We start from the raw sequence: 17,402 nt of genomic DNA on the forward strand, positions 1-17,402 counted from the left end.
TTTGTAGCGGAAGTTGAAAAAAACGAAACTAGAAGTCCGTAACTAGTTTTCTTATTGGTTTGTTAAAATTAGTTTGCAAATCATAAGATCTCTAACAAAATCTCTGCTAGCCGGAAACAATATGGTTCTTTTAACATGTTGTTGGTATCAGGATTATAATACTAGATTAGAAATCTAGAATATTTCTTTGATTGAATCAGTGATTTTTTTAAATAAACTTTGTAATGCATAAGGAATACATTTTATTCTTATTTTCTTAATTAGAAACTAATAATCGCAAACTTTAGTGACTAAAATGACGGATTACAAAGAAGAGCAAAGGAATGAAATTGAAGCTCTGCAATCAATTTACCCAGATGAAATCGAAAGTACGATTTATTCACCAGATCTATATTCAGTTATTTTTTTTTTATCTTATTGTATTAAAATTAAGAATCTACTAAACAACTGATGTAGTCTAGATCTAGGGGGACAGTGCCCACTACCTCCTTGTTGTGGTATCCTCTAGTTAGTAAAGTTAGTTCACCTGACCCTCTTGGCCTCTTCTGACTGTCACTGAGTCTTCATCTCTTGCCAGCAGCCAGTGTTGCTCTTAACTCTTCCAACTTCTTAGTCTTAGTCTTTGTACTCTTAGTGTTAGTATTACTCTTACTACTCTTAGTTGGTTTTAGTGACTTAGAGTTAGAGACCTAGTAGTAGTGACTTACTAATTAGATCTAGTAATTAGTTAAATTAGTGACTTGGGCTTTAGATGTTCTGAAAATGGCCTATTATTATAGATTATAGATCTAGACCTAGATATTTTAAAATATTTATACAAATTATCTCGTTTTATTTTAAATAGAACTAGGCGAGAGCCTCTGGCTCTTCCTGGTTGACTCGTGCTCGACTAGTGGTTCTTGCAGGCTCATCTAGTGTAGAAACTGCATCTGTCAGGGTTTAGAATGCTGAAATTGATTAGCCACTGTCTTGGAGAATAGATTAAAGGTGAAAAAAGAAGTGTCTCATTATCTCTGTACGTACTCTATTTTCCTCTACTCACTGTGGTGACTTCCAAGACCAAATTACATTGTTGGCTAATGCTCTGGAGATATAATAATAAAAGTTACAATAGTATAAATTTAGATCTAGATTCTATAGAAATTTTAATATTTAGATTTTTAAATTGATAGATCTACATCTAAATCAACTAGAATTGATCTAAGAAGAAATTTCACACTGTTAATTATTAATAGCATCTCACCTTTTAGGGCAAACTTTTTGTAATTCAAAAAAATTTAACTGGGACTGGGAGGTAATGCAAACCATTGCACTGGGTTTTGAACTTATAGATCTATTAATGATATTAGAAATTATTAATAGTATTTTTATTAATATTTACTTACATTACATGGCTAGACTACAAAATTGAAGCAAAGGGAATATATATATATATATATAATATAATATCTTTGTTGAATATGCTGCTTTTTTATCTCTACACTAGAGGGGTGACAAAAGTGATTGGTGACATCTAGATTATAAAATATTTAAGAAAGATCTATAGAAGGCTTTATAGTTGTTACAGATCTATCTGCTATGATTACTCTCTAATTAAATTTTTTTTTTTAATTGTAATCACACCATACTTCATCTTTTGAAGTCAGTCAGACACTGACAAACACAGTCTCCAGATTTATAGTTCGAAATTCTAGATCTAAATCTAAAAAGCATTTGGAAATACTAGCATAATACATAATATAGAAAGCCCTGCTCTAAATGGGGATATTTTCACAGAAACCTATTGTTATCTTTCAAAAGAAATACTGAGTTAAAACTTGCTGGCTTTTTTCACTAGCATTGTTACACACTACATGGTCTATGTTTCTTCAGATAAACAAGAATTCAGTTTTGCTTATTAACATTTCATGAATGTAAAAGTAAAGGCACCTCTTTCAGACCTTGCAATCTATTGGAGCAGATGATGTAAAGCTTATCTTTTTTCTATGGCTGACAATTAACAAAAATGTCATGTGACCAGCATAACAACTAAATACCTTTACTTTCTCTATGTGTGTCAAGTAGCCAATAGAGTTGGGAGGACTCAAATTCAAAAAATCCCAGTCTTCAAGGAGATAAAAACTTCAGACCCCTTCAGTTTGAAAGCCAAGTGCTTTACCACTCAACCACCACATCCCATTAGCATATAATAATATTTAGGCCTAATTCAATTAGAAGTTTTTTATTTAACCTGGCTATTGATTTATTTAAAAAAATACAATATTATCTAGCTCAGGTTTTTCTACTGTTATGACTCTAAGCAAATTATGATTTATGAACAACTCAGAGGATTCAACTGTATAGAAGAGAAATAATCATTGTGTTTAAAAATTAGTTTTGTATTAATTAAAACATAATGTTTTAAAATGATTTTAATAGTTTGATTGTAACCATATCACTCTAGAATTACATTTTTGTTCCAGTTATTGAAGAGCAACCATACTATTCTTTCAAACTTCAAGTTGGATCACAGGACCCAGACAAATTTCCAGATCATGCCAGTATGTTTATAATTATTTTATCATAAATCAGACTTTAAGAAACTTATAAGGGCTTTAAAATGTTTATTTATCACTTTAATGAATTAGGTACCCAAATTATATATCATTAGAAATCAGCTAACAGTGTTTTATAACTTATACATTACTTTGGTTTTATTTTCTGTTAATTTAACTCAAGTGTAATAAGTCTAGAATTTCTTATAGACAAACACATTATCCCACAGTCCTAGTTGACTATGACAGACCATGTCATTGATTTTTCTTACTAATTATAGCATGACATGCTCCTAATTAGACTTTTTAAAAAGGAAAATATTATCTGTGCTAATACAATATTTAATAATAATAATAATCTTTATTGTCCATAAGGAAATTTGTTCTCTACAATTTGTACATTACACCAAACAAAACATTATAACTATATAAAAAACAAAATGCACATTCACACCAGACTCATTCATAATTTACATGTGAAAAGTTTATATGAGATTGTTTCTATTTAATTAAAATGATTTTATTGCCAGGGGAACAAAAGAGTTTTTGTGTCTGTTTGTCTAAAACTTTGCTTTCTTGTGTCTTGTATCTCTTTTGTGATATAAAATGCCTATTTCCTCTTTATTCTAATAATAACATTCTTTTGTGTTTATTCAACTATTGTCAGTCAATGGTACTAATCTATTCATTTAATTAATTTATTTTGCATTTAATACTGTGATTTCAAATTCATTTTATTGTTTGCTTTTATATTGTATTTTGAGGATTGAATTTTAAATAGATGGAATCATCTTAATACTATGTCACTTTAGTGTATAATTTAACATAATATAATCTTTGTTTTTGCTTGTGTATTGTGATATAACAGTAAAACAAATTACAAATAAACCAACTCTTAAATAAACACCACAGCACCATTTATGTTTGTCTAGTTTTCATCATCCATCCATCCCAGTGGCGCTACAGCCCATGGAGGGCTCTGGCCTGCTTTAACACATCCTTCCATTCAGATCTCTCCTGGGCCTTTCGTCTCCACGCCCTAACCCCAAGCTGCTTCAGATCTGCTTCCACGTCATCTATCCATCGCATTCGGGGTCTGCCTTTGAGTCGCCTGCCTTTTGGTTTTTGCCTGTATACGATTTTCGCCCCTCTGTTGTCTGACATTCTTTCAAGGTGACCTGCCCAACGTAGTCTGTTCTTTTTTATTTCGTTCACTATTAGTGGGTCTTCATATAATTGATATAACTCATGGTTAGTGCGTGTCCTCCACCCTGTTTCATCCTGTATGGCACCATAGATTTTCCTAAGGATTTTTCTTTCCCAAGTGTTAAGTAAATTTTCAGATGTCTTTGTCAGTGTCCAGGTCTCACTTCCATACATTGCTGCTGGTCTTATTATAGTTTTGTATATTATTTTCTTGGTTTTACTTGAAATCATTTTGCTCTTAAGTAGATGGTGGGTGCTATAAAATGCCCTGTTGCCTGCTGCTATTCTTTCCTTTATTTCTGTTAGTAGGTCATTTTTGAAATTAATAGTACTTCCTAGATATTTGAAAGTTTGGACGTTTTCAAATTCGTGGTCTTTGATTTTGATATTTTGTCCCTCTGTTTGATTGTCTCTTGTCATTGTGATGTACTTGGTTTTACTGTCATTGACCTCAAGTCCTGCTGGTCGAGATGCTTCTTCTAGTTGTATGAAGGCTCTAGCGATGTCAGAGATTTCTTTACCCAATAAGGCAATGTCATCGGCATAAGCAAGGTATTGTAGAGGTTGGCTGTATATCGTCCCTGTTGGTTGTGGACCCATGTTTTCTCTCCTGAAGTAGTTAGTAATAGTTCCCCTTGTGTTTATGTGTATATTTCTTATAACTCTCTCCAGTGTTAAGTTGAAAAGCATGCAGGAAAGTGTGTCTCCTTGTCTTAATCCTCGTTTAATCCTAAATTCCCGTGAGTGTTCTCCTTGTATTATGACTTTGCTTTTTGAGTTGTTTAATGTCATATGTATAAGTCTTGTCAGCTTATTGGGTATTCCAAAATCCTGTAGTGTGTCATATAGGTATTTCCTTCTGATACTGTCATAAGCCATTTTATAGTCTATAAAGAGTTGGTGGATTGGTATGTTGTATTCATGGCATTTTTCTAGTATACATCTTAGTGTGAAGATGTGGTCGGTTGTGGATTTGTTGGGTCTGAAACCACATTGGTAGTCACCTAAGATTTCTTCTGAATATTTTCCAAGTCTCTTAGTTATAAGCCTAGACAGTATCTTATAAGTCACATTTAGTAGAGAGATTCCTCTGTAATTACAGCACTTTAACTTGGATCCTTTTTTGTGTATTGGGGTTATAAGAGCCGTTTCCCATTCTGTTGGTATTACTTCTTCTTCCCAAATTCTTGATATTAGTCTGTGTATTTGGGAATGTAAGTCTTTCCCTCCATATTTAATTAGTTCTGCTGTGATTTGGTCCTCTCCTGGTGCTTTGTGATTCTTCATGGTCCTAATTATTTCTGATGTTTCAATGAGTGTTGGAGGGTTCACTAAGGGATCTGGTCCCCCATGCGGCAGTTCATATTCTCCATTGTCTCCATCTTCAGTGGTATTTAGGATCTCCTCAAAGTATTCAGCCCATCTCTCAATGACCCTGCTGTTTTCTGTAATAAGCTGACCATCTTTGTTCTCACACATGTGTGATCTAGCTTGAAATCCATTCTTTTCATCTTTAATTTTCATATACATTCCTCTCATGTCTCCCTCCTTTGCTAGTTCCTCAATTTTAGTGATCTTGGACTTTTCCAATTCCCGTTTTTTCTTTCTTACAACTTTTGTGGCCCTTCTTCTTGCTTCATTGTATTGCTGTCTAGTGTTCCTGGTTTCTCTCTGTAGCATTATCATTCGGGCATTGTTCTTCTCTTCTATAGTTTGTCTGCATTCATCATCATACCACCCTATTTTCTCGTTCTTTTGTTTAAATCCAACTACCTCTTCTGCTGTTCTTTTGATAGCATGCTTTATTATTTCCCAATGCTCATTTATGTTATTTTCGCAGTCCTTTTCTAATGTTGTCAGTTGTGTTTGGAGTGCCATTCTATAAGTTTCTGCAACAAGTGGATCCTTTGTGAGTTTTTGACTATCATATTGCTGTGCTCTCTTTCTTTGGTAATTGTGTATGGTACTTATTCTTTGTCTAAATTTAGCTTTTACTAGTAGGTGGTCTGAGTCAGCATTAGCTCCTCTGAAACTTCTTACATCTAGTATGTCTGATCCATGTCTCTTATCTATGAGTATATGATCTATTTGATTCTGGGTGTTGCCATCAGGTGAGATCCAGGTTACCTTGTGAATATTCTTATGTTGGAATTTTGTGCTGCTGATAGACATTCCTTTTCCTGATGCAAAATCCACTAATCTTATGCCATTATTGTTGGTCTCTTCATGTAAACTTTCTTTGCCAATTATTGGTCTGAATGCTGGTTCCTTTCCAATTTTTGCATTGAAATCTCCTAGGACTATTTTGATGTCATGCTTTGGCGCTTCATCATAAATTCTTTCCAGTCCATCATAGAAGGCTTCTTTTGTGTTATCATCTGCATCTTCAGTAGGGGCATGAACATTGATAAATGATATGTTGAAGAATTTTCCTTTCAAACGTAGTGAGCAGAGTCTATCACTTACAGGTTTAAATCCAATGACATTACCTACCATTTCCTTTTTAACAGCAAAACCTGTACCTAAGTTGTTAGTGCTTCCACCACTATAAAATATAGTATACTCCTTGGTTCTGAGAATGTCCGAGTCTTTCCACCTGATTTCCTGTAGGGCTAAAAGGGGTATCCTATATTTCTTTAACACTTCAGTAAGTTGGGCTAGCGCACCTGCTCTATAAAGGCTTAGCACGTTCCATGTCGCAAAACAAAAATCATGTCCTTTTCCAGGCCTAGGTCGTTTTCCATTGAGATCTGTCCGGGTTTTCTTGTGTGTATTAGCTTTCGTAACAGTATTTTTTATATGACAGAGTTGTTAGCCCTGTGCATAACCATCTGGGGGGCTGCCCCTTTCAGCTCTCTGGATAGCTGCCTTTATTTTCGGGTAAGGTGCCCTAGCCTTTGTGGATCCCTCCACAGCAGGTTTGATTTTGGTCCACCCCGGGTATTTTATTTCCCCGGTACCCACCATATCTGGAGGGCATTCCCCTATCCGCCACCTGGGGAGGCGCTCGATGGAAGATCAAAAACTCCACACTAGTTTTCATCGATACACATTATTTTAAGCCATGGACTTTCTAGGATAATTCAAGCAATACATTCTCATACTAGAATGGCTCTTGAAAAAGACAACTTATTTGGGTTAGTCCTGTCGTTTCAGGACAATCAAACTAATTAAATTTTTGCTATGAAATTCATTGAACTTGCTTTTTATTTTTTTTTAATGTATTTAACTTCATTCATTTGGCTACACTCTAAAACTTGTTTAATTTCCAGTGTCTGCGGTAATACAGTTCACCTATACACATGACTATCCAGACTCTGCACCTGATATGCTTATAGAGTCAACCGAGAATATGGATGATGCTCAACAAGAATCTTTAATGGAATTTATGACATCTCAGGTTTTGTACAGCTTGATTTTATGTTCATTACAGTTCATTCGAATTTTGTTTACTTTGGCATATGGCCTAGCTAACTGTAAAATTAGTAAATGTCATAACAAGTTTTAAACTGTCAAACACAATTTAACTTGAGACAACTTTTCTGTTAGTTGATTGTGGATTTGGCCAGATGTGAATCTTACTTCGATTCAGTCCTTTTTATTACCTGATATATCCCCAGCTTTATTTTAATGTTCTTTTTATCTCATGTGTCACTGTTCCTTGACATGGTTTTACTATCTTAGTTTGCAATGTTTAACCATGGTCAGGAGATATTTATAAATTCCCATCAACTTTTGGACAATCATAATGCTACTCTCTAAAAACAAGATTTTCTAATTAATTTATGACAATGAGTTATAAATTCTTTGAAGCACTTTTCTGTCAATTTTCTTTTTTTTTTTTCTTTTCATGGTCTTTCTTAGTAGATATTGAAAAGGTTTTAATAAAAACATGCAACATAAGTATATGTTGATATGTTAAAGTAAACTGGGTTTCTTTTAAGCTTGGAAAATTTGATGCTCTTTACAAAAACGTCAAAAAAAAATTTAAATTTTATCCTAAAATAACAGGCAGAAGAAAACCTGGGAATGGCTATGATATTTACAATTATTTCATCGGTACAAGAGAGGCTGACAGATATGATGGAGCAGGCAGCAAAAGATCAGGAAGAAGCCATTGAGCGCAAGAAAAAGGCAGATGAAGAGGCTGAGAGGGTATGTGACTCTGATTGTAATGATATGTCTTCAGATCTTAGTTTACCTTATTTATTGACATTCCACCATAAACTCTACTCCTATTCCTATGTTTTATCCAGTAATTTATTTAATGCTTTTGAGATTTAAACTCTTAACATCTTTGAATCTTACTTGCTTTTCTTGTTTGGAAATTCAATTCATTTATCTTGGAATGGCACATTGCATATAGAACAAATAAATGCCTTGGACTCTTATCAGAGTATTCCATCTTGGAATGGCACATTGCATATATAGAAAAAACAAATGCCTTGGATTCTTATCTGAGTATTCCATCATTGAATGGCACATTGCAAATGCCTTGGACTCTAATCAGAGTATTAATTATATATATATATATATATATTTAACAATATAATTTTTTATTTTATTTGTAAGCTCTTGTTTAGTGTTTTTTTACTAAACATAAAAAAAAAGTTTGTCCTGTTGTCCTGGTGTGTCTTCAATTTCAGGTATTTTACTATTGGTGTTAGACTGTATTTTTTTTCATGTACTTAACGAGATGTAAAAAAAAAATGGTGTGGAAGTAGAAGAAAAAAAAGACACCTTGCTATTAGGGCAGGTGAAACTTGCATGTTCTCATGTACCTCAGTAGACCTCATTGGGAAACAATGAGCAAATCATTGATATTACTTTTTAATTTTAAAATTGTTATAGTCAAACAGTTTTATTTTAATGATTTAAATTATAATTTTTTTTTAATTTTTTTTTTAAAGAAACGCTTTGAAGGAACCAGAGTCACTGTTGAATCATTTATGGCATGGAAATTAAAGTTTGATGCTGAAAAGGCAGAAATGCGAAGATTAAAAGGTTTCTCTGATGGATCAGCTAAAAAACCTACAGGTAAAAAATTTCAAAGAAGTTCATACTATGTACAATACATTTTTTTATTTGATTGTAATTAATATTCTTTTTATTTTTTTTTTGTTGAATCTCTAGGTAAAGAACAATTTATGGCAGATCAGTCATTGTATGATTCTGATGTAAAATTTTTGCAAGCAGGTAATTTCTTTTATTAATAATTTTTTTCCCTTTGATAATGAGAGTTCAAAGCCAAATGTGGTTCATATAATCCATTAGCTCCAACCGTAGTCGGATGTGTTGATTACGTTTTAGTCCTAATGCATTAGGATACATTAGGCTGCATAGGGACACAACTCTCTTTGCCTAGGGCATAATGAGACCTTTTGAAATCTGAAATCAGATTTAGTGGGTTAAGAATTCACGGGTCAAATATAAATTAATCTTTCAGAATACATGACTTATTTTTGTTCAATTTATTAAAAAATTCTTCATGGCAATTACTGCTTTTTTATGCAGTTTTTTATTTCTTCTAATTTATGGTCTTAATTTTCCTACATTTAAGTATTCCATTTGTGAAAAAGCTGACATCAGTTTATAGATTTTCACCTTATAATGGATACCAGGGTGATACAGAAAGGTTTTATTCTCTAGTAGTAAGCTATCTAATTGAAATTCAAAAAAAAAAATCAGTTGAACAGTTTGGGTTATTTGTTCAAGCAATTTAGTGTAGAGATTATCAAAGCTGATTGGTTTATATGTTTAAGCAATTTAGTGAAGAGGTTATCAAAGATGATTGGATTATTTATTCAAGTAAGGTGTCGAGTTTCAAATATGATTTTGATGTACATCAACTAACCAATACAAATGAATCGTTGCTAAATAACAATATAATGTTTGATCACGACATATTTCTGTTACTATCATGTTCTCAAATTACTTACAATATTTTTATCTTCTTTACCTGATTTGACTTTGAATCATAAAATTATTTTATTGCTTAATTTTGCCAATGATAATTGTATAGCTTAAAGTTTATTTTTTCCCAGAGGGAGACACACTGGAGGTGGATGAATCTTTATTTGATAACATGGGCGACCTAGACTTAGAAGATGATGATGATGATGATGATGATGACGACCCAGATTACCAGCCTGGAGATGAAGATGACTGACATTAGAGTACGCATTTAGATGTTTTATGTATTAACTGAATTTTACATTGCCAATTCTTTATCCTATTACATGACTTGTCTTGCATTTGTGTCCAAAATGAAAATATTGTTCAAATATGTGCCTGCAATAAAAAAAAATAGAAAGGAAAAAAAATTGTCATTTAATTTCTTTTAATGTGAAAATTGTTTTGTTGAAAGTATAATATTATTTTGGTAATATTTCTATTCATTATCATAGGCTTATAACTTAAGAAAAGTTCAAGTGCTGAATTTACCGTACTGGAGAGTTTAAGGTTACATTGATGTGTAATTATGAACCAACTTTATAATCATGCAAGATTACTTCATTCAGGTCTTTACTTTCTTTTTTAGGTCCTGATTTTTTTTTTGGAGAATTTACCCCCCCCCCCCCCCCCAACTTTCCCAACCTTTCAAGTTAATTTCATTTAGATTAGGGTTACAATATAATTATACCACCATTTATCAACTATGTTGACCATGTATTCCAGTAATTTTGATAGGCACTTTTCCTACAAGAAATATGCAGCACAAAGAGAATAAAATGTGCACACACCAATCTCTTCTAACATCGCTACACCTAAACAATGGAACTGTCTCACACAGAACAAGTTCTTTTATGCCATTTCATCAAATAGAAAAAACACCAACACATTGGTGAATTTTTTATAAGCACATTGGTTTTAATTATTCTAACAATGTAAATTGTATAGCATCCACTCAGGCAGTCCTAAAACTATGTAACAAATAGTTAATTGAAACATAAAATAGGGAAGCTATTTATAGCCATTCCCACAGTCAATGAAACCAATGATAACTCACTTTAGAATTGTTCAAAAACTCAATTACCTTCTTCACATTAAGCCTTTATTGATACAAGATTCTTTATTACATGTTTTTGTTGTCAAAAAAACATTGTACAATCTTATGAACCCATTTAAAATGAGTCCTTATTGTTTAATTGAGGTTCACACAGTTCTGACCTGTTGCCATCACAACAAGAGATAGATTTAAAGTTCATGACATAGAAGGAAAGTAAAAACGATTTTTTTTTCCTTCTAATCCAGAATACAAGTTTGCTACCATTGGCTCTGCTCTTAGTTGTTTTTTTTATTTTAAAACTAAAATATTCCAACTTCTGAGAGATCCTAACTATGGCTTTTTCAGAAATCTGATCATTTCTATTTCATTACTCACAAGTTTTTCTTGTTATCCCAATCACAAGGCTAGTCTGGAATGAAAAGATTGGTGACTTTCTAAGTCACAGAAAACAGAGCTGTGTTGTTTTCCAATAGAAGTGGCTCAGTGCCGAAATCAGTGGTGGGATTATTCTATTTTTGAACAAATGTGCTTTAAATAATGTTTAGACTGTATAAAACAAACTTAATCTCAATGCACTTCCAACACTCAAGTTTTTGGTAATAATCTATTACTGTCAGTCCATGCTATGGTCAATAAGTTACATCAAAATGTTCAGATCCTGGCAGAGCTTTAATAAATGGGTTTCATCTTTAATTAAATGTGCAAGCCTTGAATCATTGTTCAGTTTCTTGTGTTTATTGCAAACTGAAGCTACATTTGCCATGAAATTCTATTTGACTTGTAAATATCAGATTGATGATTGACAGTAAATTCTTGTTAGTGATGAAATTCCGTTGAATGATGGAATAGAGCTCACCATGCACCTTCTTAGAAAAGATTAGACTAAATTTGTTGTATCAATATCCAATTATTGGTCAATTCTATTTACACTTCATAATATTCAATGAATAAACCAGTAGATTTTATTAGTTATATTCAGTTTTAAAAGGCAATATAAATCTGTTCATCAACTGATATAGAGACACAGCTGTAAAATGTAACAATCTTCTACATGAAAGGATTTCCTTTATAACAAAGAGAGGAACACACTTGCACACATTAGTTTCAAATACTATCAGCTCTACTGAGTTTCTTTTTTTTTTAAATCATATTAAAGATTAAAAAAAATATCAAAAGTTTTAAAATGAGGAAATGAGACCCCCCCCCCTCCAAATATTTGTACAGCATTCCATAGGCTAAGAATAAAAAATGTTTTAGGAACCAAAGAGACAAGTGTTCTCTACATCTCCATCTTACACATTTTTAGCCTATTTCGAGTACTTCAGAAAGAAACATTAAAGAAAGAATATGACTATCACATACTATTCAGCAGTCAATAAAAAAAATATATATGTAAGGTATTTGTAGCAAGTAAGTTACTCTATTCTTTTACGTAAAAAAAATTGTTTTCACCACAATTCAATATCTCATATCAAAGGCATGTAATGTAACTAAACCATTCCAGATCAAAAGGCTGTATTTGACTAGGTTTTAATTTTTCTTTTTAATTTAAGATTCTGCAAAAAAAGAAATTAGTCACTTTTGGCAAACATCTGAATAATTGAAGCAATTATTCTATAACAGACAACATTGTAACAAAATAGGCCAGTGTGGATGAACATAGAGAGTGTTGCAGTTTGAATCACATAAAACTCGTTCAAATGAAAAGATGTGTGATATCTATTTCTGGGAGATACATATCAAGTAAGAGATATCTCAAGATTTATACACAATAGAACCTCATTTAATCAACTTTTTGAGATTTATTTTTACACAATATGTGATATATTTAATTCCCAGTGGTTCGTATTAAGCCAGTTTAAGGCCTAGCTTCTTCTCTCAAAGTCTTTGCTGTGGGAATAAGGAAATGACTAGATCATTAACAGCTAAATTCCTACTAGAGAATCTTACATTGAACATTTCACAAAGTTCGTATATGGCATTAATTTAAGATTGAAAAGAGATGCACTTGAAAAATTGCATGTTGAATAGAAGTTCAGTATAATGAGGTATGATTTTTAATATAAAAAAAACATAATATGTATGATTAACTTCAAGAATTATATTCTTGAGACATTCTTAAGAAATTTTCTGAAACAACAGAAGGGCAAGATCATTGGAAATATATTCAGCAGCAAAATATTTGTAGGTGAAATGTTAAGTTGAAAATGTTACACCATTTTCTAATAAATAGAATCTATTTTACACTACCGACATGAGGTAAATATGTTTTAAAAGCATTTAGATCTAGTTATTTACAAGTTACCTAAAGGGTAGGAAATAAATATACACCACAACTGTAGAGCAACATACAAATACAGATTAGCGTTTTCAGTCCAGTGTTATGATGTCCTCAGGGATCAATACTGAAGCCAATTTAGTTTTTCTTTTTAACTAATTAAAAGGAATTTGACAACACTCTAAGGAAATATCTCAAAATCATTTTTTTTGTGACTTCAGGATTGATTCTTCAGACCATCATGACAAAAACATCTTTAAATTATATATGCAGCTTTATCAAAAGGGTTTTAAGAGAATAATGCAAAGGTTAAAAATCAAATGTGATCACACAATATGTACAGATAATTTGTTTTCCAAATGTATACACTATCTACAGTTCACAGCCTATGACAGCTCTAGAAAATAAGTTAGAATAAACTATGGGATTAACAGTTGACAAACATAATAACTAGTAATCATTCATTCATACAACAAACATTGCATCTATCTGTTGATACAATAGCATCAATCTGTTCCAGTTTTAAAAAAAATACAAAATGAGGAAGTTTTAAAAACTATTTTTCACATTTTTGTCAGCTAAATGTACTACTTGTGATTCCTTAACACCTTGTAACAAACAGAAACAAGTCTTAGGATTTTCCCATATATAAATAGATTTTACAATCATGTCAATTTGATTAACTTTTCATACTTTGGCTTAATTCAGATTGAGTTCTCTTGTAGATCAGAACATGAATTAGATTTTGAGAACAAACAAAAAAGTTCAAGTAGAAGTGTCTCACGAATTTCTTTGAACAGGATTTCTCTGAAATACTTATTCTAAATGTGTTATTTAAAAATCCTTTCTTAATGTCAGTGCATCAAAATAGCTGCTAATAACTTGAGAACAGCAGCTATAATTACAAGAGTAATAGTTTGTAATATATTACTAATGATAACAATTACATTTTTGTCAAGTGAATGTTCTGAAGTCAATAGTTTATGAAAAACAAAAAAGGAAAAGGTGATTAAATACACAGAAGTTCTGGTCAAGACATGACACTGTGGTAGCGACCTTTGATATCTGAATAATTATACACTGGACTGCTCAGATCCTTCCCTATTTTGCCAGCGGCTCTTTGTGCTTGTACATACATGTGTTTACTTCTCAGTCCTACCTCAATATCATCCTGTTGTCAGAAAAAGAATATTTGTTTATTCCAATCTTAGATTAAAAGGAGAATAAATGAAATTAGATAGTTAATTTATTTTGATATTAATTAATTATATGTATGTATTTATCTCTCATATTTATTCTCGTAAGGTGAACACCAGATGGGATTTTAAGAGGCTTCAGACATTGCCAGTGACAGATCTTTGTGGAGACAGCTTGCAGCCCAATGCGCCGAATGGTGCGGGAGGATCTAAGTCTTAGTAAGTAAGTTGTTAATACTGTATCTGGCCTTGTATAATTAAAAAAATTTTCTGCTAACACTCAGTCAAAGAAAACTATTAGCTACAGCATGGGCTGGTTTCTATATATGATCTTAAATTTTACTGTAAGATTATTGACAAAATTCTGTTGTTTTTTAAATCCTTAAATATAAAAAAAATATTTTGAAAAAAAGGTTGTTGAAATAAAATAAAATAAAAAAACAGCTTTTTTTACCATCAGATCTCCTTCTGGCCATGATGGTAAAGTAGAGTGCACTGGAGAGGGAAGGTTTGATGTGGATGCTGTGGACAATGGCCTATGAGTAGAAGACACTGATGTGGTGGACATTTTGCTGGACATTGACTGTGTTCGTCTTCTGAAAGGTTTTTGATGTTTATCAGGTCCACCTGTTTCAGATTCTAAATCATCCTACATAAGAAATAATTTTAAATGCAGTTAAAATAATAATGTGTTGTCTAAAGATTGCCTTAGATAATAAATCTGATGAGACAGTTGTGAGAGCATCATTCTATATTGTATCAAACTTGGTCTGAAAATGTTTGTTTTGCTAAGAATAAAATATGTTTAAAAGCAGAGCAGATTGATTGAATATTTTTGATGGTTAAAGAAAAAGGGTGAAATAGTTTAGTTGAAAGTCACTAGAGCAATGCTGGAGATTACATTTTGGTCAGACCATGGTCAGACTTAAAATTTTCTTATATGGCATGAGGATAATTCTAATTCAGTTTTATTAGGGTGCTTGATAAATGAAAGGAAATTTAAATGCCATTCTCATCTGACTTTTTCATCATGAATACTTTTGTAATAATTTGAAAAAAATTGTTTATAAAGTTTATTTATGTTTTTCTTATGATTACCTCTTCTGTTGTTAAGCATAGTCCTCCATCAGGTTCTTCAGATTTTTTCTTCCTTAAATGCATCATTAGTTCCCTAGATCTTTCCTTCAGAGCCTCAATCCGAGTCATCAGTTCTGTATCATTGCGACTAATGTGGTGACTGGAGCCTGCCTCAAGTTGCAGCTTCATCTCATGTAGCTCTTGTTGCACCAGTGACATTTCTAGCTGAATCTGAGGTTATTAAAAATAGACACATAGAAATGTCTGTATACTTTAGCATCAATAATTGCAATTCAATGGTCATGTTTATACTCTGAGAAAAGTGCAAGCTAAACAAGGAGTAATGGTGAAGACCAATTGCAATATCTTTGATTCTGAAGATTAAGGATGAGTGCAGTGGTTCACATGACTACACAAGCCCACCTGGGACCTGCACAAAGGAGGAAGAAAGTACTGTGGCAAATGAACAGACTTGATAAGGTGAAGCATTAAATTAAACCACGATCATACACCTGAGTAAGCTTACAAGGTAGTAGTAAAGAAAAGTACATGTTTTGACCACAATGCCAATATTATAAGTTGGCCACAATACTTATATTGAAAGATAACTACAATATCAATATTAGAACTCCACCAAAATAACTTTAGTGCTTGGCCACAATACCAATAATATAGGTTGACCACAATACCAATTTTTTAAGTTGACCACAGCAGGCAAAAGATATGCTACACCACCTACACTAACGTGTGGACCGACTTAATCATTTTAAACCCAGGCACAGAAATTTCATGGCTGACCAGGTTCTTCCCTTCTTTGACCAGAACAAGGGACTGGTTCTTATAAGGATGTACTATCTGTTGGCTTCACAGGGGACTTACACCTTAAACTATTTACCACACGTTTGAATATTTCTTTGAAAGCATAATTGGTTTGCATACCTTTATAGGTTGAGACAAATGGCAATGCTGATTGGACTTATTTAATTAATCTGTTCATTTAATTTGCACCTAATTGCTCTTTATTAATAACAATAACAGGCACAGTATCAAAAGAGTTAACGCTTCTAGGTCATGATTAAAACTATTGTTTTCTTTGAGTCTACCTTAGGAAAACAAAACACTATTTGAGCAAGAATTTGTTTGTATTTGCAGGTAAATGGTTTACGGTTTCAAGGGAGAAAATTCCAATCGTGTTTGCTACAGTGCAGGAGACCTACTTGTTCAGCCGTCAAGTCGTCCAGGGTGAAGCTAGATAACAAATGAATGTTCTCGTGTCTGTTAGCGGCAGAGTTCTCTCCCGGTATACGCCTGTGTGCCAGAAGTTTGGACAGCGTTTCCAGCTGAAGACAAGGGAGATAATTAAGTTAGTATGTGACGGATAGCTACAAAAGTGTAAAGCAGATGTGTCATATATACAATTACAAAGGTGTGCAGACAGCAGCACACAGTAATATGCAATATGTGCAGGTAGAATCAGAATTGAGCTTTTGTAAAGGCCTGCCATTAAGACAAGATGTAAAAAAACAATCTAGGCTTAGAATATCGTCTGCCTTCGCAGTTGGATGTAATGACATGTGCGACCTGTAAGATAAGAAACATTTAGAGATACGAAAATGCCAACATCTGCACTTTAACACACTCATTCATATAGATAGGTAGGTTGGTAGATAGATAGATACATAGTTGTGGCATTTTACGTCTCGAGAGACGATCTTTTCCCTTTGCAACTTCTTGTGTGACTAAAGAGGCCAATCCTTGATACACAGCTGCGATTGAAGGTTGGGCATATATAACCACCAGACGCCGTTGCATTTTCACCCTTCTTTCTGCTTCTGTTGTGTATGACATTTGCTATCCGAGACCCTTCCTTTATGCTCTCTCTCCATGTGGATCTGTCCAGTGCCACATCTTCCCAGTTGCCAGTGTCAATTTTGAAGAGCTTCATAGATAGATATATAGATAGAAGTGATTAGGTAGGTAAGTAAATAGGTAGATAGTTGGATAGATATATAGATAGACGGACGGTTGGATATAGTTTACATATATTTGTAGATGAATGGGTATGTTCATTATCAATGTTAATTACGTCAGTTGATAAGACA

General features: G+C 32.8%; 2 protein-coding genes across 7 annotated transcripts in view; one reads left to right on the top strand and one right to left on the bottom strand.

Annotated features, from left to right (window-relative positions):
* The first annotated feature begins 97 nt into the window (after positions 1-97).
* On the top strand, positions 98-10,063 carry LOC106060551 (RWD domain-containing protein 1-like). The gene is made up of 7 exons (XM_013218484.2): positions 98-368; positions 2,463-2,540; positions 7,013-7,140; positions 7,752-7,895; positions 8,651-8,777; positions 8,874-8,936; positions 9,785-10,063. Exons 1-7 carry the CDS (start codon positions 296-298, stop codon positions 9,907-9,909), a joined length of 738 nt encoding a protein of 245 aa, XP_013073938.2. The 5' UTR covers positions 98-295; the 3' UTR covers positions 9,910-10,063.
* A 522-nt stretch (positions 10,064-10,585) lies between these two features.
* Positions 10,586-17,402, bottom strand: part of LOC106060553 (uncharacterized) — a 100,703-nt gene continuing 93,886 nt past the window's right edge. For all 6 annotated transcript variants that reach the window (XM_056032210.1, XM_056032212.1, XM_056032214.1 and 3 more), the window contains 4 exons: positions 16,518-16,640; positions 15,322-15,531; positions 14,678-14,872; positions 10,586-14,198 (listed from right to left, as the gene is read on the bottom strand). In XM_056032210.1, coding sequence (XP_055888185.1) covers positions 14,058-14,198; positions 14,678-14,872; positions 15,322-15,531; positions 16,518-16,640 — 669 coding nt within the window. In that variant the 3' untranslated portion in view covers positions 10,586-14,057. The remainder of the gene's footprint in view (positions 14,199-14,677; positions 14,873-15,321; positions 15,532-16,517; positions 16,641-17,402) is intronic.

The sequence above is a fragment of the Biomphalaria glabrata genome, chromosome 6, assembly GCF_947242115.1.
Source record: "Biomphalaria glabrata chromosome 6, xgBioGlab47.1, whole genome shotgun sequence".
Lineage (NCBI taxonomy): Eukaryota > Metazoa > Mollusca > Gastropoda > Planorbidae > Biomphalaria > Biomphalaria glabrata.